The 25,288-nt window shown below is 39.4% G+C and overlaps 4 protein-coding genes and 1 pseudogene across 5 annotated transcripts; all 5 read left to right on the top strand.

Annotated features, from left to right (window-relative positions):
- The first annotated feature begins 579 nt into the window (after positions 1–579).
- Positions 580–3,626, top strand: LOC133979404 (gamma-crystallin M2-like; annotated as a pseudogene).
- A 2,682-nt stretch (positions 3,627–6,308) lies between these two features.
- Positions 6,309–7,862, top strand: LOC133978835 (gamma-crystallin M2-like). Of its 2 annotated transcripts, none has more exons than XM_062417173.1 (3): positions 6,309–6,338; positions 7,230–7,472; positions 7,584–7,862. In XM_062417173.1, the coding sequence occupies exons 1-3, from the start codon at positions 6,309–6,311 to the stop codon at positions 7,860–7,862; spliced, it is 552 nt and encodes a 183-aa protein (XP_062273157.1). The 2 variants fall into 2 exon arrangements, with proteins under 2 accessions (XP_062273157.1, XP_062273156.1); XM_062417172.1 differs by lacking the exon at positions 6,309–6,338 and adding an exon at positions 6,575–6,607.
- A 4,593-nt stretch (positions 7,863–12,455) lies between these two features.
- On the top strand, positions 12,456–13,836 carry LOC133978834 (gamma-crystallin M2-like). Its single transcript, XM_062417170.1, has 3 exons — positions 12,456–12,488; positions 13,204–13,446; positions 13,558–13,836. The coding sequence occupies exons 1-3, from the start codon at positions 12,456–12,458 to the stop codon at positions 13,834–13,836; spliced, it is 555 nt and encodes a 184-aa protein (XP_062273154.1).
- Positions 13,837–19,639: 5,803 nt separating this feature from the next.
- Positions 19,640–20,523, top strand: LOC133978481 (gamma-crystallin M2-like). The gene is made up of 3 exons (XM_062416729.1): positions 19,640–19,672; positions 19,890–20,132; positions 20,245–20,523. The coding sequence occupies exons 1-3, from the start codon at positions 19,640–19,642 to the stop codon at positions 20,521–20,523; spliced, it is 555 nt and encodes a 184-aa protein (XP_062272713.1).
- Positions 20,524–23,607: 3,084 nt separating this feature from the next.
- Positions 23,608–24,490, top strand: LOC133978482 (gamma-crystallin M2-like). Its single transcript, XM_062416730.1, has 3 exons — positions 23,608–23,640; positions 23,858–24,100; positions 24,212–24,490. Exons 1-3 carry the CDS (start codon positions 23,608–23,610, stop codon positions 24,488–24,490), a joined length of 555 nt encoding a protein of 184 aa, XP_062272714.1.
- The last annotated feature ends 798 nt before the right edge of the window (positions 24,491–25,288 follow it).

Genomic DNA, 25,288 nt, shown 5'->3' with positions numbered 1-25,288 from the left:
GATGATATGGGAGAATATGATGCAATCCAATACAAGACGTGTGGACTAAAATTTTGCCCAAAAAAACCTCTTTCATTGTAAAGAAGAGCATCATAGAAAGTCAACATGCAGTAACATGAGTGGGTGTGTCAGAAGTGCGAAGGTATATTTCAATGAGTTTTATGCTGTTCACAATTAGTGGAGCCTTTTGATTTAAAGCTGGAAACTATTGATACTAACTACTTGGATTGTTTCACTCTCATAAAGTGAAGCTTGTGTCAGCTAAAATCACTGCAGTGGGCTGGAAGAAGTTTAGTCTAAGTTAGAGAGGAATTCATATTGTTGTGTCTTGCCTTGTTCATAGTAAACTATGGATGTTGTCATATAAATACTGGAAAAGCTGACATTCTCTGATTGTATTAACACTGTTCCCAGTTGGCTTCAATCTTGCTCAGAGTTATTATGAGATGTAAATATTGTCTTTAGACCGTCTGGGTTTGTTTCCTTCAGCCCAGTTCTCATTAGGAATGTATTAACAGGTCACACAGGTAAACACACAACCTGGTTCTGGTCTTTTTATCTCTGAATTACATATCAAACATGCCTGGTTACAATATACAGAATGGCAAACGATTGTTCAGGTGAGATTTGGGAATTAAAAGTCACAATAGTAACATGGTGCATGGGATGTCAGTCTGTCCATCAGTTGTAACAGCACTTTGGTTCAAAGTCAAATATCTTATGGATATTTTTGTAAAGGCATTTATGGTGCCCAATAGGAGGAAACCTACTGACTTCCTATTACTTTCCTATTTAGCACCACCATGAGGTTGACATTTTCAGTTTTGAGTAAAATATGGAAACAATTATTTGATCGGTTACCACAAAATTTTGTACAGACATTCATGTTATTTTATTTATTTGTTTTTTAACAAGTTTATTTGATAAGGACAGTGCAAGTTGACATAGTATTCCTTCCATTCATTATAAACAAGTTGAAATACTGATGTTCTCCACACAGAGATTATAGCTTGTGCTAGTTTCCAACTCATGTTACCTTCAAGATGAACTGTTTTAAGCTTTGATCCACTAAATTTTCATTAAATGCCATGCAGCTCTAAACTTACACTTGTCACATGAAGAATCTCAACATTACTAGATGGATTGGCAAAACATTTTGTAAATGTCCCAGAGGATGAATCCCCTGACTTTTCCCCTAGTGTCATCATGAGGTTCAGATTTTTAGTTTTGAATGAAATTTCTCAACAACTATCAGACAAATTGCCATGAAATTTGGTGAAGACAGTCATGTTCTCCTCAGAAGTAATTATAAAAAACTCTGACCACCTGATTTTTCATGTAAAGGTCCCTTTCCACTGCTGTCTAAGATGAAAGTTGACAGTTGTGAGAGCAATGAGTTGATCAATCTAAAACGATGATCCTTGATCTCATTGAGAGACACAACCACAGCTTTAGTGACCAAAGACAGCCTGAAGTAAAATGATGACAGTGTTAGAAATTCAAGACCACATTCTCACAATGTAACTTACTACGACCCTCAACAATCAAAACAATCAAAATACAACATGAAATGACACAGAATACATTGACCAGCACAACATTTCATAAGTACACTTTTTTGAATAAAGTTTAGCAAGGAAGCACCCTTATTCTTTTTCAATATGATCATAGCACACAAAAACCAAAACCTTGGAGATTAAATGGGAAAAGGAAGTTCATGTTACTTTGCTGTATTTACACAACTATTTACATTGTAGCATTAAGATTCAGCTCACAGTCACACATACCTCAAATTGAGATGCTCCAGTCTGATACAGTGGTTCGTTGCTAAGGTTTTTCCATATTTTGGATTGAATTTTGACTCTAACATTTACACATGAATAGGAAAAGTTTACATTTTAAGGAAAAAATAAGGAAAAAATTGCGAAATTCTTTGTCTACTGTTTGTTTCATGGTTTGCTGACGTTGCCTTACGGGCAACTGTAAAGGGACAGTTTCTAAGAGCTGTTCAGTGAGTCCAAAATGTAGACAATCCCCCGTATTCTTTGCATTTCTATGACACTGTTGCTGGCTCAGGGGTTTAGGACAAAAGGGCCGGTGTGTGGATCAGGTATAAAAGGAAAGGGTTAAACCAGGTAGAGTACAGTTCAGTGCAAGAGCAGCAGCAGCAATACCACCAGCAGCAGCAGCCTCCCACTAACCAACAAAATGACTTCCAGTGGAATGAACATGATGAGCAAGGTAAGATTTCTTTAATAGTTTTGTTATATTACCGTTCTCTGGCTCCTGGTGCTTCAGCCACCACTAGAACCATGAATGGGAAATTACCCCGTCTTTGGTTGTAATATTTTAAAGCAGCTATAATTAGTATTTTTTATAATTAACTTACTGTAGAATATGAGTAAATAAGTAGTAACGAGATACTTGTTACACACTCAACTCTGCAGCTCTACTGAGCTTCATAACAACTTAAACCTCATTGTTTTAGTTTTATGGCCTCTGGCCTCACTGTTTTCATTCTCTTAGGGTCATTTTTGGCCACAATAGGGAGCTGTTTTCATTGGAAAACCTCTAAAACCACTACCTGCCCAGCACCAAGTTAAAGAGCCAGATATTTCCCTCATGAGTTAGTGTGGAGTAGAGCAGGAAAAGAGATGAAAGACAAGGGGATGTTGGATTTATATTCATCAGATGGCCAGAAACATGACTGTTAGTAAATGCTCCGTGTCTGCTGGATATGTCAACAGGCAACTCAGAAAGTGATAAAACTGGATGTTGGCTTGTTTCTGCTGCCCACATGTGGCCAAAAAAAATCAATTATTGCACTTCAAATTAAATTTAGGTGTAAAATCCAAGCTTCTGCTTTAACAGCACTAAAGAAAAGCTGGAGTCACCAATAGTGAACATTTTTCCTATTTTATCCTCAAAAAAGAAACTAGTGCAGCTTTAAACTTGAATATGTGCTAACCAAAGATTATGCCTCTCTCCCCTAGGTCGTCTTCTACGAGGAGAGGAACTTCCAGGGTCGTTCCTATGAGTGCATGAGCGACTGCCCCGACTTCTCCTCCTACCTGAGCAGGTGCCACTCCTGCAGGGTGGAGAGAGGCTGCTTCATGGTCTACGACCGCACCAACTACATGGGCAACCAGTACTTCATGAGGAGGGGCGAGTACTCTGACTTCATGAGCATGATGGGCATGAGCGATACCATCAAGTCCTGCCGCATGATCCCCATGGTAAGACCACACTACAGGCATGATTTAGTGTAGATGACACCTCTTGAATTATTTAAAACCAGCCTTATAGATGTCATGCTGAGTTAATCTCTCTCCTCTTCTGCACAACAGCACAGAGGATCCTACAGGATGAAGATCTACGAGAGGGAGAACTTCAGTGGTCAGAGTCACGAGCTGATGGACGACTGTGACAGTGTCATGGACCGTTTCCGCATGTCCAACTGCATGTCCTGCAACGTGATGGAGGGACACTGGCTGATGTACGAGCAGCCCCAGTACAGAGGCAGGATGATGTACTTCAGGCCCGGAGAGTACAGGAACTTCATGAACATGGGCATGAGCGGCATGAGGTTCATGAGCATGAAGCGTATCACTGACTCCTGCTATTAGACTCTCTTTGCACTAAATAAAGCTGTCGTAACCTAAACTGATTGTGTGTTTAAATCATTTTTATTCTGAGTGAGCTTAGATGGTCTTTCCACACATTTACACAGTTATATAAATCAGAGGTGGCTGCTGATGAACTCAAAGGGAAATAGCTGTGATTTCTCATAGGATTTAGCAATGAGGTGCCCGGGATGTCAGTCTGTCCATCAGTTGTAACACCACTTTGGTTCACATTCAAATATCTTATGAAGTATTGAATGGATTAATATTTTGTAAAAACATTAATAGTCCCAATAGAAAGACTCCTACTGACTTCCTATTACTTCATTACTTTATTTAGCACCACTATGGGGTTGACATTTACAGTTATGAGTAAAATATCTAAACAATTATTTGACGAATAACCATGAAATTTTTACAGACATTCATGTTTTTTTATTATTTTTAGTTTTCTATTCAGTTTATTTGATAGGGACAATGCAAGTTAACATAGTATCACTTCCACTCGTTACCAACAAGTTGAAATACTGATGTTCTCCACACAGAGATTATAGCTTGTGCTAGTTTCCAACTCATGTTACCTTCAAGATGAACTGTAATAACTTTTATCCCCTAAATTTTCATTAAATGCCATCAGCAGCCCTAAACATGCACTTGTCACATGAAGAATCTCAACATTACTAGATGGATTGCCAAAACATTTTGTAAAAGTCCAAGAGGATGAATCCCCTGACTTTTCCCCTAGTGTCATCATGAGCTTCAGATTTTTAGTTTTGAATGAAATTTCTCAACAACTATCAGACAAATTGCCATGAAATTTGGTGAAGACAGTCATGTTCTCCTCAGAAGTAATTATAAAAAACTCTGACCACCTGATTTTTCATGTAAAGGCCCCTTTCCACTGCTGTCTAAGATGAAAGTTGACAGTTGTGAGAGAAATGAGTTGATCAATCTAAAACGGTGATCCTTGATCTCATTGTGAGACACATCCACAGCTTTAGTGACCAAAGACAGCCTGAAGTTAAATTATGACAGTCTTAGAAATTCAAGACCACATTCTCACATTGTGACCGTTACTACGACACTCAACAATCAAAACAATCAGAATACAACATGAAATTACACAGAATACGTTGACCAGCACGACATTTCATCAGTACAGTTTTCTGAATTAAGTTTAGGGGGAAAGCACACTTATTCTTCTTCAGTATGATCATAGCACACATAAACCAAAGCACCATCAGCAGGTCTAAACTTTCACCTGTAAAGTGAAGAATCTCAACATTACAAGATGAATTGGAAAAACATTTTATAAAGGTCCCAGAGGATGAATGCCCTGACTTTTTCTCTAGTTTCATCAAGAGGCTGACATTTTTGGTTTTGAGTGAAATTTCTCAACAACTATCAGACAGATTGCCATAAACTTTGGTACAGACCTCCATGTTCTCATCAGAAGTAATTATCGTTGACCACCTGATTTTTAATTTAAAGGCCCCTTTCCACTGTTGTCCAAGATGAAAGCTGACAGTTGTGAGAGAAACGAGTTGAAATCTTTGATTGCCAAAACGGTGATCCTTGATCTCACTGTTAGATACATCCACAGCTTTAGTGACCAAAGACAGCCTGAAGTAAAATGATGACAGTGTTAGAAATTCAGGACCACATTCTCACTATGTGACTTTTGCTACGACCCTCAACAAACAAAACAATCACAATACAACATTGGGTAGCATGACATGTCGTAAGTATATTTTTTTGTATAAAGTTTAGGCGGAAAGCACACTTATTCTTCTTCAATATGAAGCACAATATATAGCACACAAAAACCAAAACACCATCAGCAGGTCTAACTTATCAAGTAAAGAATCTCAACATTACTAGATTGATTGGCAAGACATTTTGTAAAGATCCCAGAGGAAGAATCCAACCGACTTTTCTTCTAGTGCCATTATGAGGTTCATATTTTTGGTTTTGAGGGAAAATTCTCAACAACTGTTGGACAGATTGCCATGAAATTTGATGCAGACTGCCATGTTCTCCTCAGAAGTGATTATAAGAAACTTTGTTCTCCTGATTTTGCATGTAAAGGCCCCTTTCCACTGCTGTCTAAGATAAAACTTGACAATTGTGAGAGAAACGTGTTGAAATCTTTGACCTTCAATCCAAAACGGTGACCGTTGACCTCAGTGTGAGACAAATCCACAGCTTTGGTGACCAAAGACAGCCTGAGGCAAAATTATGACAGTGTTAGGAGTTCAACACCTCAATCTCACAACGTAACTATTGCTACAACCGTCAACAATCAAAAGAATCAGAATACAACATGAATTGACACCGAATACATTAACCAGCACGACATTTCGTAAGTACAGTTTTCTGAATTAAGTTTAGGGGGAAAACACACTTATTTTTGAAAACATTCATCCCAAAGAAAAAACAAAACGATCAAGGTGACTTTGCTGCATTTACAACTATACAACTGATTCACCTCACATTCATCTTACAGTCTGACATACCTCAAATTGAGATCCTACAGTCACACTTCCTTGTTGCTAAGGTTTTCCCATATTTTGTTCACTCATATTTTGGATCGGATTTTGGATCCAATGTTTACAGATGAATTGGAGAAGTTGACATTTCAAGTAAAGAATGTGAAAAAATAGTGAAATCCTATTTCTACTGCTTATGTCATGGTTTGCTGACATTGCCTCACGAGTGTCTGTTAAGGGACAATTTCTAAGAGCTGTTCAGTCAGTCCAAAATGTGGACAATCCCTCCGTATTCTGTGCATTTCTATGACACTCTTGCTGGCTCAGGGGTTTAGGACAAAAGGGTCGGTGTGTGGATCAGGTATAAAAGGAAAGGGTTAAACCAGGTAGAGTACAGTTCGGTGCAAGAGCAGCAGCAGCAGCAATACCACCAGCAGCAGCAGCCGCCCACTAACCAACAAAATGACTTCCACTGGAATGAACATGATGAGCAAGGTAAGATTTCTTTAATCTCTGGCTGAAGGTTATTCAGCCACCACTAAAACCATAGACAGGAAAATGCCATGTTTTTGGCTAGAATACTTTAAAGCAGCTATAATTAGTATTTTTACACTAACAATCAATCAACTTAATATATTTATGGTTAAAAGAGTTATTTATACTGGCTTTATGGCAACTTAAAACTCGTTTTTTTTCTGGCCACCATTTTTACTGTTTTGATTCTCTTAGGGTTTTTTGGGTCACAATAGGTAGCTGTTATCACGGTACAATCTCTAAAGACACCACCAACCCAGCACCAAGTTAAGGAACCAGATATTTACATTGGATTTACATTCATCAAATGGCCAGAAACATTACTGTTGGTAAATGTTAATGTTGTATGTCTGCTGGATATGTCAATAATCAACTCAAAAAGTGATAAAACTGCTTTCCCCATGTGGCCAAAAATCTGTTATTGCACTTCAAAGTTAATTTAGGAGTAAAATCCAAGGTTCTTCTTTAACAGCACCACATCCAATGAAAGCTGGAGAACAGCTTTTCTCCCTCAAAAAAAAGAGAGTAGTGCAGCTTTAAACTTGAATATGTGCTAACCAAAGATGATGCTTCTCTCCCCTAGATCGTCTTTTACGAGGAGAGGAACTTCCAGGGTCGTTCCTATGAGTGCATGAGCGACTGCCCCGACATGTCCTCCTACCTGAACAGGTGCCAGTCCTGCAGGGTGGAGAGAGGCTGCTTCATGGTCTATGACCGCAACAACTACATGGGCAACCAGTACTTCATGAGGAGGGGCGAGTACTCTGACTTCATGAGCATGATGGGCATGAGCGATACCATCAAGTCCTGCCGCATGATCCCCATAGTAAGACCACACTACAGGCTTGATTTAGTGTAGATGACACCTCTTGAATTATTTATAACCAGCCTTATAGAGCTCATGCTGAGTTAATCTCTCTCCTCTTCTGCACAACAGCACAGAGGATCCTACAGGATGAAGATCTACGAGAGGGAGAACTTCAGTGGTCAGAGTCACGAGCTGATGGACGACTGTGACAACGTCATGGACCGTTACCGCATGTCCAACTGCATGTCCTGCAACGTGATGGAGGGACACTGGCTGATGTACGAGCAGCCCCAGTACAGAGGCAGGATGATGTACTTCAGGCCTGGAGAGTACAGGAACTTCATGAACATGGGCATGAGTGGCATGAGGTTCATGAGCATGAAGCGTATCACTGACTCCTGCTATTAGACTCTTTTTGCACTAAATAAAGCTGTCGTAACCTAAACTGATGGTGTGTTTAAATCATTTTTATTCTGAGTGAGCTCACATGGTCTTTCCACACATTTACAGTTATATAAATCCAAGATGAACTCACAGGGACAAAGTTGTGGTTTTTCATTTCCCACCTAAGATTGTTTAATTCAGTTCAATTCAATGCCTTTATTGTCATTGCCCAGCAGTACAACGAAATTATGTGTCCTCTGTGGCTAATACACATAAAAACAGCAACAGACAATAAATATAAAACAACATACAATGAGACACATAAAAGACGCTATGGATAAAAAAAAAAGTGAATTCAAAAAAAGGCAGTAATAAATATCGGATGTAACAATAAATATAAATGCAGTAATAAACTGCTCTCAATGCAGCAGCGATAGAAAGACACAGGCAGTTCATGGGACAGTTTAGATTTTTTCAATGTCCTGAGAAAGTGCAGTTGCTGCTGTGCCTTCTTCACAAGAGCAGAGGTGTTCTGAGTCCATGTAAGGTCCTGTGAGATGTGTGTTTCTATTCTAGCAATTCCTAAGAATTTAAAGGAAGGCACTCTCTCCATAATGTCTACTTTGATGTATAACAGAGCAGGATCCTCCTTATGTTTCCTGAGGCTCACTATCATCTTCTTTATTCTGGTGCTGTTTAGTGCCAAGTTGTTGGTAGAGCACCATTCAGTCAGTCTGCAGACTTCATGCCTGGAGTCAGACTCGTCACCATTCTGTATCAGTCCTACCACAGTGGTGTCATCTGCAAACTTTTTTTTTTAAGACTTTTTTCAGCATAGACACCTTTATTGAGCAGTAGACAGACAGGAAACATGGGAGAGAGTACAGGGTGTGACATGCAGCAAAGGACCTCCGGCCGGGATTCGAACCGGGGTCGGCTGCGTATGTGACATGCGCTCTAACCCTTCGACCACCTGCGCGCCATCATCCGCAAACTTAATGATGGTGTTTGTGCTGTGTGTTGGTGTAATGTCATGTGTGTAGAGGGAAAACAGGAGAGGACTCAGAACACAACCCTGCAGGGCTCCGGTGTTGGGTGTCAGGGAGGAAGAGAAATGGGTCCCCAGCCTGACCATCTTTGACCAGTTGGTTAAAAAGTCTTTAACCTAACTGCATGTGTACTGGTTCACACCCAGGTCCAGCAGCTTGGTCTCCATTACGCTGGGGATAATTGTATTAAATGCAGAGCTGAAGTCCAGAAACAACAGCCTCACAGATGTTCCAGGGTGTTCCAGATGGGACAATGCAGTGTGCAGGGCTGTGTTTATGGTGTCCTCTGTCAACCTATTTGCTCTATTGGCAAACTGGTGCTGGTCTACGGTGGGTGGCAGTGCAGCCTTGATGTGCCTCTGAACCAGCCTCTCAAAGCACTTCATTAAAGTGGGGGTGAGAGCTACTGGTCTGAAGTCCTTAAGGCTGCTGATGGATGTTTTCTTTGGGACAGGAATGATAGCTGTTGTCCCTCTGTAGCCATGACTAATATTTTTGTAAACCTACTTGAATCTTTTGATCTCCAACAATCTGTAATTGGCCCAACCCATGTTAAAGGACACACACTGGATTTAGTTCTCTCTACTGGTCTCACTATCTCCAACACATTGATAAAAGACTTTCTAAAACTGATCACAAGTCAATAATTTTGGATTTTGATCTCTCTAACACTCCTCCTGTCCCCCCTGCCTTGCGCCTCTCCCACATTCTAGATTCCACCACCGCCACTAGGTTAGTTGAGGCCTACACTGAGCCCTCAATCAGTACTGTTATCGAGACTGCATTGTCCGATATGAGTACCGAAGAACTAGTCTAACTGTTCACAAGCACAGTTTTGACCGCACTTACTCTGTTGTACCAGTTAAAATAAGTAATGTAAGCCTTCAGCTTTACCATGGATGAACAACATTAATGTCAGAGAAATAAAGAAAGCATGCAGAAGGGAAGAGCAAAAGTGGAAGCATGATAAACTGGAAATATAATTTCCAATTCTGATGGATCTGTTGAAGACATAACAGCTGGCAGTCAAAAATGCTAGGGCTCAATATTTTTCTGATCTCATTGATAAAAACCATCATAATCCCAAGATACTTTTTAATGTACTAAATTCTATAACCTCCTCCACTCCCGTCCCTTGTTTTGAAGCATCTGTCTCTAAATGTGATTGCTTCTTTAATTTCTTTAAAGACAAAGTAGAGCTAGTATTACTCCATCTGCTAATACTGATCCACCTCCTCCGAGAACACTGCAGTTCTAAATTATTTCCACTTCATCACTCTACCTGAATTTCAACATATGATTTCCTCTTTGTTCGTTCAGTTGACATCATTCCCACTAAACTATTCAAATAAGGTACTGGCAGCATTGACCCCGGCATTCTTTCTATTATCAATAGCTCTCTAGAAACCAGCCATGTTCCCCAATCTTTCAAATATGCAGTCGTTCAGCCACTTTTGAAAAAAACAGAATCTAGATCCTTCAGTCTACAATAACCACAGGCCAATTTCTAAACTTCTTTTCCTTTCTAAAATCCTTGTAAAAGTAGTTTTTACTCAACTGTTAACCCACATGACTCAGGAAGCTACTCCGTCCTCTTATTCCTCGATTTAACCGCAGTCTTTGACACTGTCAACCATTCTATTCTCATGAACAGGTTAAATAAATGGGTAGGGGTCTCTGGTTCTGCCTTAAACTGATTTTCTTCATATTTATCATACAGATCCTTCAGTGTTTCTATTGGCAATTCCTCCTCTTCTTCAGCCGCCATCCCCTGTGGTGTCCCCCAAAGGTCCATTTTTGGTCCAGTCCTTTCTTCCATTTATTTGCTCCCCTTAGGTCACATTATCCAAATGTACATTTCTTTTCATTGTTGCACGGAAAATACGCAAATCTTCTTCCCCCAAAACCTAACAACTTAAATAAACTAACTGACTTCAATAACTGTCTTCTTTACATCAAATTCTGTATGGCTTCAAACTTTCTCTAGCTCAGTTACAATAAAACTGAAAATATTTTGCTTGGCCCACATCTAACCGAAAAAATTTCTCCTCATTTTGGAAAATGAAATCCCCCTTTTAAACCACATGTAATAAAAACCTTGGTATCATATTTGATTCAGGATTGAAATTTGATTACCAAGTCAATAATGTAGTTAAATTCAGTTTCATGCAGCTTAAGATCATCTCAAAACTCAGATCATTTTTTGTAATTCTGACCTGGAAATAGTCATTCATGCCTTCATATCATCCCGCCTTGATTAATGTAATTCATTATACCTTGGTATCACTCAGTCTAGTTTATCCCGTCTCCAACTTATTCAAAATGCAGCAGCAAGAGTTCTGACAAGATCAAAAAAGAGGGACCACATCACTCCTATTCTTGCCTCCCTGCCCTGGCTGCCTGTTAAGTACAGAATTGATTTTAAAATACTAACGACTGTTTATAAGGCCTTGAATGGACTCGCTCCCCTGTATATTGCAGAACTCCTGTCCCCATACTGAACTGGCAGAGAACTGAAGACATCTGACCAGGGACTTTTGTCTGTCCACAGATCCAGGACCAAGTGTTATAGGAACAGGGCCTTCTCTATCACTGGCCCACCATCAAGACTTTTAAGAAACACCTAAAAACGTACTTTTACTCCCTAGCTTTTAACTGTGATTAACTGTCACTATGTATTCTATGACCATGTTTTTTTTCTTTTTGTTATTTATGTTGTATTTTTAAAAAATCATCATTGTGATTTATTGTGTTTTTGGTATGTTTTTTAAAAAAAAGTTTCTGTGCGAAGCACTTAAGATCAATTATGTTTTGATTAGAGTGCTATATGAATAAAGTTGAAGTTGAATTGAAGTTAAGTTGCTCAGTTGAGTCATTTGTTTACTTCTACTATCTCCTCCTTGTGTGCCTTGACAGCCTGGTTGTATTCAATGATCTGATTTTCACACTAGAAAACATAAATGGGTTATAGTTCATTTTGTCACTATATAATTGATATCGTGATATGACACTTTTTTATTGAGTAAAAATTAATACTGGTTTTATCGTGGATGGTATGATATATCACAGCCCTACAATGTGACTTTGCGGTATTTAAAACTGTACAACTGTTTACGTTGTAGCATCACTATTCACCTCACATTCATCTCAAAGTCTGATTTACCTCAAATTGAGATCATACAGGTTTTCCCATATTTTGTTCGAGTTGTGCACTTTTTGACTGGATTTCAGCTCAGATTGAAGAAGTTGACATTTTAAGTAAAGAATGAGAAAAAATGGTGAAATCCTTTTTCTATTGTTTGTTTCATGGTTTGCTGACGTCGCTTCACGAGTGTCTGTTAAGGGACAGTTTCTAAGAGCTGTTCAGTCAGTCCAAAATGTAGACAATCCCTCCATATTCTGTGCATTTCTATGACACTCTTGCTGGCTCAGGGGGTTTAGGACAAAAGGGCTGGTGTGTGGATCAGGTATAAAAGGAAAGGGTTAAACCAGGTAGAGTACAGTTCAGTGCAAGAGCAGCAGCAGCAATACCACCAGCAGCAGCAGCAGCCGCCCACTAACCAACAAAATGACTTCCACTGGAATGAACATGATGAGCAAGGTAAGATTTCTTTAATAGTTTTGTTATATTACAGCTCTCTGGCTTCTGCTGCTTCAGCCACCACTAAAACCATAGATTAGAAAATGCCCTGTTTTTGGCTTGAATAGTTTAAAGCAGCTATAATTAGTATTTTTACACAAACAATGAATCAATTTAATATATTAAGTGTTAGAGAGAGAGAAAGAGTTACTTATACTGGCTTTATAGCAACTTATACCTCATTGTTTTAGTTCTCTGGCCCCAAGCCTCACATTTTTGGTCATTTTTGGCCACAATAGAGAGCTGTTTTCAGTGTAAAACCTCTAAAAACACCACCTGACCAGCACCAAGTTAAAAAGCCAGATATTTCCCTCATGAGTTAGTGTTGAGTAGAGTAGGAATAGAGCTGAAAGACAAGGGGATGTGGGATTTATATTCATCAGATGGCCAGAAACATGACAATGCTCCGTGTCTGCTGGATATGTCAACAGGCAACTCAGAAAGTGATACAACTGGATGTTGGGTTGTTTCTGCTGCCCCCATGTGGCCAAAAAAATCAGTTATTGCACTTCAAATTAAATTTAGGAGTAAAATCCAACCTTCTTCTTTTAAAGCACTACATCCAAAGAAAGCTGAAGTCACCAATAGTGAAATCGTTTCCTATTTTCTCTTCAGAAACTAGTGCAGCTTTAAACTTGAATATTTGCTAACCAAAGATGATGCATCTCTCCCCTAGGTTGTCTTCTACGAGGAGAGGAACTTCCAGGGTCGTTCCTATGAGTGCATGAGCGACTGCCCCGACTTCTCCTCCTACCTGAGCAGGTGCCAGTCCTGCAGGGTGGAGAGAGGCTGCTTCATGGTCTACGACCGCACCAACTACATGGGCAACCAGTACTTCATGAGGAGGGGCGAGTACTCTGACTTCATGAGCATGATGGGCATGAGCGATACCATCAGGTCCTGCCGCATGATCCCCATGGTAAGACCACACTACAGGCTTGATTTAGTGTAGATGACACCTCTTGAATTATTTTAAACCAGCCTTATAGATGTCATGCTGAGTTAATCTCTCTCCTCTTCTGCACAACAGCACAGAGGATCCTACAGGATGAAGATCTACGAGAGGGAGAACTTCAGTGGTCAGAGTCACGAGCTGATGGACGACTGTGACAGTGTCATGGACCGTTTCCGCATGTCCAACTGCATGTCCTGCAACGTGATGGAGGGACACTGGCTGATGTACGAGCAGCCCCAGTACAGAGGCAGGATGATGTACTTCAGGCCTGGAGAGTACAGGAACTTCATGAACATGGGCATGAGTGGCATGAGGTTCATGAGCATGAAGCGTATCACTGACTCCTGCTATTAGACTCTCTTTGCACTAAATAAAGCTGTCGTAACCTAAACTGATTGTGTGTTTAAATCATTTTTATTCTGAGTGAGTTTACATGGTCTTTCCACACATTTACACAGTTATATCAAAGGTGGCTGCTGATGAACTCACCGGGAAATAGCTGTGATTCCTCATAGGATTTAGGAATTGTCGTATGAACTTGTAGTGATGATGTGGCGCCTGGGATGTCAGTCTGTTGATCAGTTGTAACACAACTTTGGTTCACAGAGAAATATCTTATGAAGTATTGAATGGATTATATTTTGTAAAATACTCTTACTGACTTCCCATTAAATTTCTATTTAGCACCACCATGAGGTTGACATTTACAGTTTTTAATAAAATATCCAAACTATTATTTGATGGATTACCATGACATTTTGTAAAGACATTCATGTTTTTTTGTTTATTTATTTTTTATTCAGTTTATTTTATAGGGACAATGCAAGTTAACATAGTATCACTTCCACTCACTACAAACAAGTTGAAATACTGATGTTCGGTGTAACCCAGTAGAGAACTGGAGAATATTGTATTTTTGATATTATTTTGTTATTACTCAAAACTGTGTCATTAATTCTGCTCACACTTTGTTTTTATTGCTTAAAATGTTGTCACCCTGAGTTATATTGCTTTGACTTAAGGGCCATCCACAATAAGAACTATAACAATAACTACAATGACAACAATGTGAGCATCCACACTTACGAACTATAACATCCTGTAAACAGCGGTTCCAGCTGTGTCTGCAGCTAATGCAAATTGATTATTAAAACAAATAAAGTTTCCATGCAAGCTTTGCTGAACTGCTTAAAATATGTTAAATCATGGATGGAATTAAACATCCTGAACCTCAATGAAAAGAAAACCGAAATTATCATATTTGGGAAATCTGACAGTGCTCTTGGCCCCTTAGCCTCCTACAGTCACCTTTGTGTCAAAAACCTTGCTGTGATCTTTTTCTTTTTTCTGCTTTCAAATTTGACCAACAGATCAACTTTTAAAGACACGTTTCTATCAGACTTCTGGCGAAGGTTAAGGCCTATCTTCCTTTAAATTAAATGTTCATTACTTCACGTTCGGATTATTGTAATTCTTGCCTGCAGCTGGTCCAGAATGCAGCAGCACGTCTCCTGACTGGGAAGAGACGACATGATCACATCACACCAGTTCTGACCTCTCTCCACTGGCTTCCGGTCAGCTTCAGAATCCAGTTCAGAATCCAAGATTTTATTACTTGTGTTAAAAGCCTTTAATGGACTGGCACCATCCTACTTATCTGTGCTGTTGCACCATAATGCTCAAGGGTCAACTGAACTATGCTTCTGCATGCTCCTAGGTCAAGGCCTAAAACCAGAGGTGACAGGGCCTTTGTGGTGGCTGCTCCAAACTTGTGGAACAGCCTACCTTACCATATCCAAACTGGTCAGACCCTAGAAAGTTTCAAACCAATGCTTAAAACTCACCTCTTTGCATTGGCAAAAGCTCCTAGTTGAGCTTGACATCCTGAATATTATTAACTTTGCTTTCATCCATTGTGTTTTTATAGCTTTATTTATTGTGTTTTTATAGTTATCTTACTCATAATTGTTCTTTTATTTTATCTCGTGTCTTCAGCTTGTACAGCACTTTGGCCAAAGAGGTTGTTTTATATGTGCTATATAAATAAACTTTGACTTGACTAGACTTGTCCTCATAGGGGGTCCTCTCAATTCAGATAGTGCCATCTAGTGGTGTTAACAAGTATCATGACATTTTCCCACCTGGCTACATATAAACATAAAACATGCTACTTCACAATGAGAAAAAAACCAAGAAGACCAACTTCCACTTCATCGTTGAAGTTATTTTCCTTTCAGCTGCGTGGTAGAGGTCAAGATGTCTGTGTCTATGTCCGCAATTTTGTCTGCAGTTTGGTACTCTTGACAGAAACAGCATGAACATGAGGAAACTACTAGAGTTAAAAAATAGTCAATTTTCAGTGAGCTATAGTGAATAATTTCTCTACAAAAACCCGAAGTGTACCCTCAGAAGACACTTGCAGGAGATGAGAAAGGTGAACCAATAACCTGCGAGCCAGGAGTTTAATGGGTGTTGGCGACGTCTATTTGAGTTAGCGGAGTTGTGCTAAAGTGGCTAGCAATATTAGCTGGTGTTGTCTGTCGTCAGTGACGCCAAGTTAAGCATGTGTTTTCCTTTTCAGTATGCTAACTTGACATAACATTTACTGCTGTGTAATTAAAAGTGTTCAAGCATCATATTGCATTGATAAGCCAACAGGAAATATAGAAAATAACTGCCACTGCATATGTTTTTGTTTTTTTAACTTTTGTTCTCGTCTCACAGGTAATCTGGGTCTGTAGACGTCCGGATGACAGATTCCAGTCCCGGACCTACTAGCTTCAATGTTGATTTTCAATGTGCTTCTCTCTCCTATCCTTCCTCTCTACCCCAACCGGTCGAGGCAGATGGCCGCCCACTTTGAGCCTGGTACTGCCTGAGGTTTCTTCCTGTTAAAGCGACTCTTACCTTTCTTGCATTTCACACAGCACTTTGAAAAAACTTGAACAGCAACAACCCCTCCTCCCTCCTATGTCCCACCCCCGCACTCCCTTCCCCTCCACCCATACGAATGATATGACTGGTTAGAGTTTTCACAGAACCATATGAGAATGGAATAATGATGAGTTTCTATGCCTGGTGGATCTCTCTAACATTTTAGAGTGCCATTACCTTATTAATAGCATTTTAACCTAAACAAACCACTGTCGCCAAGTGCTTGCTCAGGTGGGAATGTTGGGTCTCTTTAAAATTAAACCTGAAGAGTATGGTTTAGAACCTGCTCTATGTGTAAAGTGCCTTGAGATGACTTTGTTGTGATTTGGTGCTATACAAATAAAGATTGATTGATTGATTGATTGATTGTTAGTGTTATATTATACATATTTTGCAGCATTACTGTCTTGTTATGAGTGGTAACAACATATAATATGCCCAAGAAAGCCACTTAGTTTGTTTACTTAATTTGTAACCTTGAATAGAAGAATTTGAATAGCACATATGATAATGTTATTCAGTTGATAATCTGAAGAGAAATACATGTTGAAATTATTAAAATGCTTAATAATCATAATTCATGGTTAAAAGCTAACATTTCATGTTTGATGTAAAAACGGATACAATATTCCATTAAGACAAATACTGTACAGTTAAAATGAATTCATTCACTCACTATTGTGTTACAGTACTATTGTAATGTGATATTCATTATGGCCATAACAATACTGAAGTTGCTTGAATCAGTAATAGCCCTGTTTCTATACAGGCTAGGTTTTCTGAGATAATTTGGAAATTAGATTTTGGATTCTGGATTCTGGATTCTTCCTGACAAGGGAGGTGGTGAGCCACCCTTGAACCTGGTCTGTTCCTTGATCCAAGGAAGCCATCCATTTCTTCTTTCTCATCAAGTACTTCAGTGTGGTAGGACTGTTAAAGCCCACCTCTGCTACCTGACCTCTGACTGAACTAAGTGCACTTTGGAACTGGAACTGACTTTAACTGACCTTATCTGATTGAAGCTAGCTAAACTGAAATGATCACAACAAAGGAACAAAACTGAAGTTGAGTAAACAAATCAGAGGAACTCTGAGCTCTTATTCTTAAAGGACAATTTCTTTTTCCTTTGTCTTTATTCTCATATGTTATGTTTTTCTGTCGTGAAGCACTGAAAACACTGAAGTGTGATACTGAATGTATTTTATACAGTATTTACTGAGTAACTTAATACTAAAATGTAGGGCTATGCCTTATCATACCGTCCACGATAATACGGGTATACATTTTTACCTGATTAAGAAAGTGTCATGTCACGATATCAATGATGTAGCGACGCAATTACGTATAACACATTTACATTCCTTAGCAAATCACATTGTTAAGTACAACCAGGCTATGAAGGTACATGAGGAGGAGGTACTAGCAGCTGGTGATGTGTGACCCAAAAGTAAACAAATGACTGATGACCGAGCATCGTTGGAGCACTCGCTAGTTGCACTCCATTTTACAGGAAGAGCAAACGGTGGCTGGAAGGTGAAACATTGGCCACGACCGTGATAAACAGTCCGGCAGTTTTACTTTTGACTCTGCAATCCCTAAGTGTGCAGTGTTCACATTTCAAATCAGGTAGTCTGTCATCAATGACAGTAGGTCATTGGAACAGAAGGATGGAAAGTGCCCTTCATTTTGTTTGCACCAATAAATTCTTCTGCCTCCAAGCTGCAATCACTGATAAAACGTTTGTTTTAGTTTTTTTCTATATCGTCATACATATTGTTATCGCAAATTTCCATGAAATATTGTAATCATTTTCAGGCTATATCACCCACCCTTAAAAACACAAAACAAAAACTTTCATTTTTGTTAACAGCAAAGGTCTTCAATATATATATATATATAAAAACTTAAGTTAAAAGCACAACATGGCTCCAGTTGCCTATTGTATGTGTCATTCCTTGTCATTTTACATCCAGTCCCTCCCTACGAATCTAGATGCTGGTCCATATATTTGAGTGTACTGAAATCACTAAGTGGGTTAGATCTGCATACAGAGATTATAACTATTGCTAATATGCTATAACTAAACCTCACCCTTCAAGATGAATTTTTAATAACTTTGATACCCTTACTTTTCATGAAATGCCATCAACAGGTCTAAACTTTCACCTCTCAAGTGAAAAATCTCAACATTAAAAGATGGATTGGCAAAACGTTTTTAAAGATCCCAGATGATGAATCCAACTGATTTGTCTTCTAGTGCCATTATGAGGTTCAGATTTCTAGTATAGAGTCATATTTCTCAACAATTATTCAGCGGATTGCCATGAAATTTGGTACAGACTTTCATGTTTTCCTCAGAAGTAATTATAAGAAACTTTGACCTCCTGACTTTTCATGTAAAGGCCCCTTTCCACTGCTCTCCAAGACTAAAGTTGACAATTGAGAGAGAAATGTGGTGAAATCATTGGTCATCAATCTAAAGTGGTGATTCTTTGATCTCACTGTAAGATACGTCTACAGCTTTGGGGACCAAAGACAGCCTGATGAAAATTTCTGACTGTGTTAGAAATTCAAGACCACATTCTAACAGTGTGACAGCTGCTACGATCCCTCAACAAACAAAACAATCAGAATATGACATTTGCCAGCATGACATTTCATAAGTACACGTTTTTTGAATAAAGTAGTTTTAGAGGGGAAACACACTTATTCTTCTTCAGTATAGCACACAGAAAACCAAAACGCAGATGAAACGAAAAGGAAGTCAATGTCATTTTGCTTCATATTTTTCATCTCACAGTCTGACACAACAGCTTGTTGCTAAAGTTTTTCCATATTTTGTTCACTCCTATATCGGATCGGATTTCGGCTCCAATGTTTACAGATGAATTGGAGAAGTTGACATTTTAAGTAAAGAATGAGAAAAAATTGTGAAATCTATTTTCTACTCTTTTTGTCATGGTTTGCTGACGTTGCCTCACGAGTGTCTGTTAAGGGACAGTTTCTAAGAGCTGTTCAGTGAGTCCAAAATGTGGACAATCCCTCCGTATTCTGTGCATTTCTATGACACTCTTGCTGGCTCAGGAGGTTTAGGACAAAAGGGTCGGTGGGTGGATCAGGTATAAAAGGAAAGGGTTAAACCAGGTAGAGTACAGTTCGGTGCAAGAGCAGCAGCAGCAGCAATACCACCAGCAGCAGCAGCAGCCGCACACTAACCAACAAAATGACTTCCTCTGGAATGAACATGATGAGCAAGGTAAGATTTCTGCTGCCCACATGTGGCCGAAAAAATGAGTTATTGCACTACAAAGTAAATTTAATCCAATTCAAGCTTCTTCTTTAACTGCACTACATCCAAAGAAAGCTAAAGTCACCAATAGTGAACATTTTTCCTATTTTCTCCTAAAAAAAAAGACTAGTGCAGCTTTAAACTTGAATATGTGCTAACCAAAGATGATGCTTCTCTCCCCTAGATCGTCTTCTACGAGGAGAGGAACTTCCAGGGTCGTTCCTATGAGTGCATGAGCGACTGCCCCGACATGTCCTCCTACCTGAACAGGTGCCAGTCCTGCAGGGTGGAGAGAGGCTGCTTCATGGTCTATGACCGCAACAACTACATGGGCAACCAGTACTTCATGAGGAGGGGCGAGTACTCTGACTTCATGAGCATGATGGGCATGAGCGATACCATCAAGTCCTGCCGCATGATCCCCATGGTAAGACCACACTACGGGCTTGATTTAGTGTGGATGACACCTCTTGAATTATTTTATAACCAGCCTTATTGAGCTCATGCTGAGTTAATCTCTCTCCTCTTCTGCACAACAGCACAGAGGATCCTACAGGATGAAGATCTACGAGAGGGAGAACTTCAGTGGTCAGAGTCACGAGATGATGGACGACTGTGACAGTGTCATGGACCGTTTCCGCATGTCCAACTGCATGTCCTGCAACGTGATGGAGGGACACTGGCTGATGTACGAGCAGCCCCAGTACAGAGGCAGGATGATGTACTTCAGGCCCGGAGAGTACAGGAACTTCATGAACATGGGCATGAGCGGCATGAGGTTCATGAGCATGAAGCGTATCACTGACTCCTGCTATTAGACTCTCTTTGCACTAAATAAAGCTGTCGTAACCTAAACTGATTGTGTGTTTAAATCATTTTTATTCTGAGTGAGCTTAGATGGTCTTTCCACACATTTACACAGTTATATAAATCAGAGGTGGCTGCTGATGAACTCAAAGGGAAATAGCTGTGATTTCTCATAGGATTTAGCAATGAGGTGCCCGGGATGTCAGTCTGTCCATCAGTTGTAACACCACTTTGGTTCACATTCAAATATCTTATGAAGTATTGAATGGATTAATATTTTGTAAAAACATTAATAGTCCCAATAGAAAGACTCCTACTGACTTCCTATTACTTCATTACTTTATTTAGCACCACTATGGGGTTGACATTTACAGTTATGAGTAAAATATCTAAACAATTATTTGACGAATAACCATGACATTTTTGCATACATTCAAGTTTTTTTATTATTTTTATTTTTCTATTCAGTTTATTTGATAGGGACAATGCAAGTTAACATAGTATCACTTCCACTCGTTACCAACAAGTTGAAATACTGATGTTCTCCACACAGAGATTATAGCTTGTGCTAGTTTCCAACTCATGTTACCTTCAAGATGAACTGTAATAACTTTTATCCCCTAAATTTTCATTAAATGCCATCAGCAGCCCTAAACTTACACTTGTCACATGAAGAATCTCAACATTACTAGATGGATTGGAAATTTTTTTTTGTAAAAGTCCCAGAAGATGAATCCCCTGACTTTTCCCCTTGTGTCATCATGAGCTTCAGATTTTTAGTTTTGAATGAAATTTCTCAACAACTATCCGACAAACTGCCATGAAATTTGGTGTAGACTGTCATGTTCTCCTCAGAAGTAATTATAAAAAACTCTGACCACCTGATTTTTCATGTAAAGGCCCCTTTCCACTGCTGTCTAAGATGAAAGTTGACAGTTGTGAGAGAAATGAGTTGATCAATCTAAAACGGTGATCCTTGATCTCATTGTGAGACACAAACACAGCTTTAGTGACCAAAGACAGCCTGAAGTCAAATTATGACAGTGTTAGAAATTCAAGATCACATTCTCAAATTGTGACCGTTACTACGACACTCAACAACCAAAATAATCAGAATACAACATGAAATGACACAGAATACGTTGACCAGCACGACATTTCATCAGTACAGTTTTCTGATTTAAGTTTAGGGGGAAAGCACACTTATTCTTCTACAATATGATCATAGCACACAAAAACCAAAGCACCATCAGCAGGTCTAAACTTTCACCTTTAAAGTGAAGAATCTCAACATTACAAGATGGATTGGAAAAACATTTTATAAAGGTCCCAGAGGATCAATGCCCTGACTTTTTCTCTAGTGTCATCAAGAGGCTGACATTTTTGGTTTTGAGTGAAATTTCTCACCAACTATCAGACAAATTGCCATGAACTTTGGTACAGACCTCCATGTTCTCATCAGAAGTAATTATAAGAATCGTTGACCACCTGATTTTTCATGTAAAGGCCCCTTTCCACTGCTGTCTAAGATGAAAGTTGATAGTTGTGAGAGAAATGAGTTGATCAATCTAAAACGGTGATCCTTGATCTCATTGTGAGACACATCCACAGCTTTAGTGACCAAAGACAGCCTGAAGTAAAATGATGACAGTGTTAGGAATTCAAGACCACATTCTCACAATGTGACCATTACTACGACCCTCAACAATCAAAACAATCAGAATACAACATGAAATGACACAGAATACGTTGACCAGCACGACATTTCGTCAGTACAGTTTTTTAAATAAAGTTTAGCAGGGAAAGCACATTTACTCTTCTTCAGTATGATCACAGCACACAAAACCAAAGCACAATCAGCAGGTCTAAACTTTCACTTGTCAAGTGAAGAATTTCAACATTACAAGATGGATTTGTAAAACATCTTGTGAAGATCTCAGAGGATGAATCTCTTGACTTTTTCTTCTGGTGTCATCATGAGGTTCACATTTTTGGTTTTGAGTGAAATTTCTCAACAACTATCGGACAGATTTCAGTGAAATTTGGTGCAGACTGTCATGTTCTCCTCAGAATTATTTATAAGAAACTTTGACCACCTGATTTTTAATTTAAAGGCCCCTTTCCACTGTTGTCCAAGATGAAAGTTGACGATTGAGAGAGAAACGTGTTGAAATCTTTGGTTGTCAGTCCAAAATGGTGATCCTTGATCTCACTTTAAGATGCGTCCACAGCATTGGAGACCAAAGACAGCCTGAGGCAAATTTCTGACAGTGTTAGAATTTCAAGACAACATTTTGAGAGAAACGTGTTGAAATCTTTGACCTTCAATCCAAAACGGTGACCGTTGACCTCACTGTGAGACAAATCCACAGCTTTGGTGACCAAAGACAGCATGAGGCAAAATTATGACAGTGTTAGGAGTTCAACACCTCAATCTCACAACTTAACTATTGCTACAACCGTCAACAATCAAAAGAATCAGAATACAACATGAAATGACACAGAATACGTTGACCAGCACGACATTTCATCAGTACAGTTTTCTGAATTAAGTTTAGGGGGAAAGCACACTTATTCTTCTTCAGTATGATCATAGCACACAAAAACCAAAATGCAGATGAAACGAAAAGGAAGTCCATGTCATTTTGCTTTATTATTTTTCATCTCACAGTCTGACACAACAGCTTGTTGCTAACATTTTTTTCCATATTTTGTTCACTCCTATATCGGATCGGATTTCGGATCCAATGTTTACAGATGAATTGGAGAAGTTGACATTTTAAGTAAAGAATGAGAAAAAATTGTGAAATCCATTTTCTACTCTTTTCTCATGGTTTGCTGACGTTGCCTCACGAGTGTCTGTTAAGGGACAGTTTCTAAGAGCTGTTCAGTGAGTCCAAAATGTGGACAATCCCTCCGTATTCTGTGCATTTCTATGACACTCTTGCTGGCTCAGGAGGTTTAGGACAAAAGGGTCGGTGGGTGGATCAGGTATAAAAGGAAAGGGTTAAACCAGGTAGAGTACAGTTCGGTGCAAGAGCAGCAGCAGCAGCAATACCACCAGCAGCAGCAGCAGCCGCACACTAACCAACAAAATGACTTCCTCTGGAATGAACATGATGAGCAAGGTAAGATTTCTGCTGCCCACATGTGGCCGAAAAAATGAGTTATTGCACTACAAAGTAAATTTAGTCCAATTCAAGCTTCTTCTTTAACTGCACTACATCCAAAGAAAGCTGAAGTCACCAATAGTGAACATTTTTCCTATTTTCTCCTCAAAAAAGAGACTAGTGCAGCTTTAAACTTGAATATTTGCTAACCAAAGATGATGCTTCTCTCCCCTAGATCGTCTTCTACGAGGAGAGGAACTTCCAGGGTCGTTCCTATGAGTGCATGAGCGACTGCCCCGACATGTCCTCCTACCTGAACAGGTGCCAGTCCTGCAGGGTGGAGAGAGGCTGCTTCATGGTCTACGACCGCAACAACTACATGGGCAACCAGTACTTCATGAGGAGGGGCGAGTACTCTGACTTCATGAGCATGATGGGCATGAGCGATACCATCAGGTCCTGCCGCATGATCCCCATGGTAAGACCACACTACGGGCTTGATTTAGTGTATATGACACCTCTTGAATTATTTAAAACCAGCCTTATAGATGTCATGCTGAGTTAATCTCTCTCCTCTTCTGCACAACAGCACAGAGGATCCTACAGGATGAAGATCTACGAGAGGGAGAACTTCAGTGGTCAGAGTCACGAGCTGATGGACGACTGTGACAGTGTCATGGACCGCTTCCGCATGTCCAACTGCATGTCCTGCAACGTGATGGAGGGACATTGGCTGATGTACGAGCAGCCCCAGTACAGAGGCAGGATGATGTACTTAAGGCCCGGAGAGTACAGGAACTTCATGAACATGGGCATGAGCGGCATGAGGTTCATGAGCATGAAGCGTATCACTGACTCCTGCTATTAGACTCTCTTTGCACTAAATAAAGCTGTCGTAACCTAAACTGATTGTGTGTTTAAATCATTTTTATTCTGAGTGAGCTTACATGGTCTTTCCACACATTTACACAGTTATATAAATCAGAGGTGGCTGCTGATGAACTCAAAGGGAAATAGCTGTGATTTCTCATAGGATTTAGGAATGAGGTGCCCGGGATGTCAGTCTGTCCATCAGTTGTAACACCACTTTGGTTCACATTCAAATATCTTATGAAGTATTGAATGGATTAATATTTTGTAAAAACATTAATAGTCCCAATAGAAAGACTATGGGGTTGACATTTACAGTTATGAGTAAAATATCTAAACAATTATTTGACGAATAACCATGACATTTTTGCATACATTCACGTTTTTTTATTATTTTTATTTTTCTATTCAGTTCATTTGATAGGGACAATGCAAGTTAACATAGTATCACTCCCACTCGTTACCAACATGTTGAAATACTGATGTTCTCCACACAGAGATTATAGCTTGTGCTAGTTTCCAACTCATGTTACCTTCAAGATGAACTGTAATAATTTTTATCCCCTAAATTTTCATTAAATGCCATCAGCAGCCCTAAACTTGCACTTGTCACATGAAGAATCTCAACATTACTAGATGGATTGCCAAAACATTTTGTAAAAGTCCCAGAGGATGAATCCCCTGACTTTTCCCCTAGTGTCATCATGGGATTCAGATTTTTAGTTTTGAATGAAATTTCTCAACAACTATCAGACAAATTGCCATGAAATTTGGTGTAGACTGTCATGTTCTCCTC

This window comes from Scomber scombrus, chromosome 4 (assembly GCF_963691925.1).
Source record: "Scomber scombrus chromosome 4, fScoSco1.1, whole genome shotgun sequence".
Classification (NCBI taxonomy): domain Eukaryota; kingdom Metazoa; phylum Chordata; class Actinopteri; order Scombriformes; family Scombridae; genus Scomber; species Scomber scombrus.
Note: the sequence above shows the minus strand (reverse complement) of the source record. Positions and strands in the feature narration are given on the sequence as shown.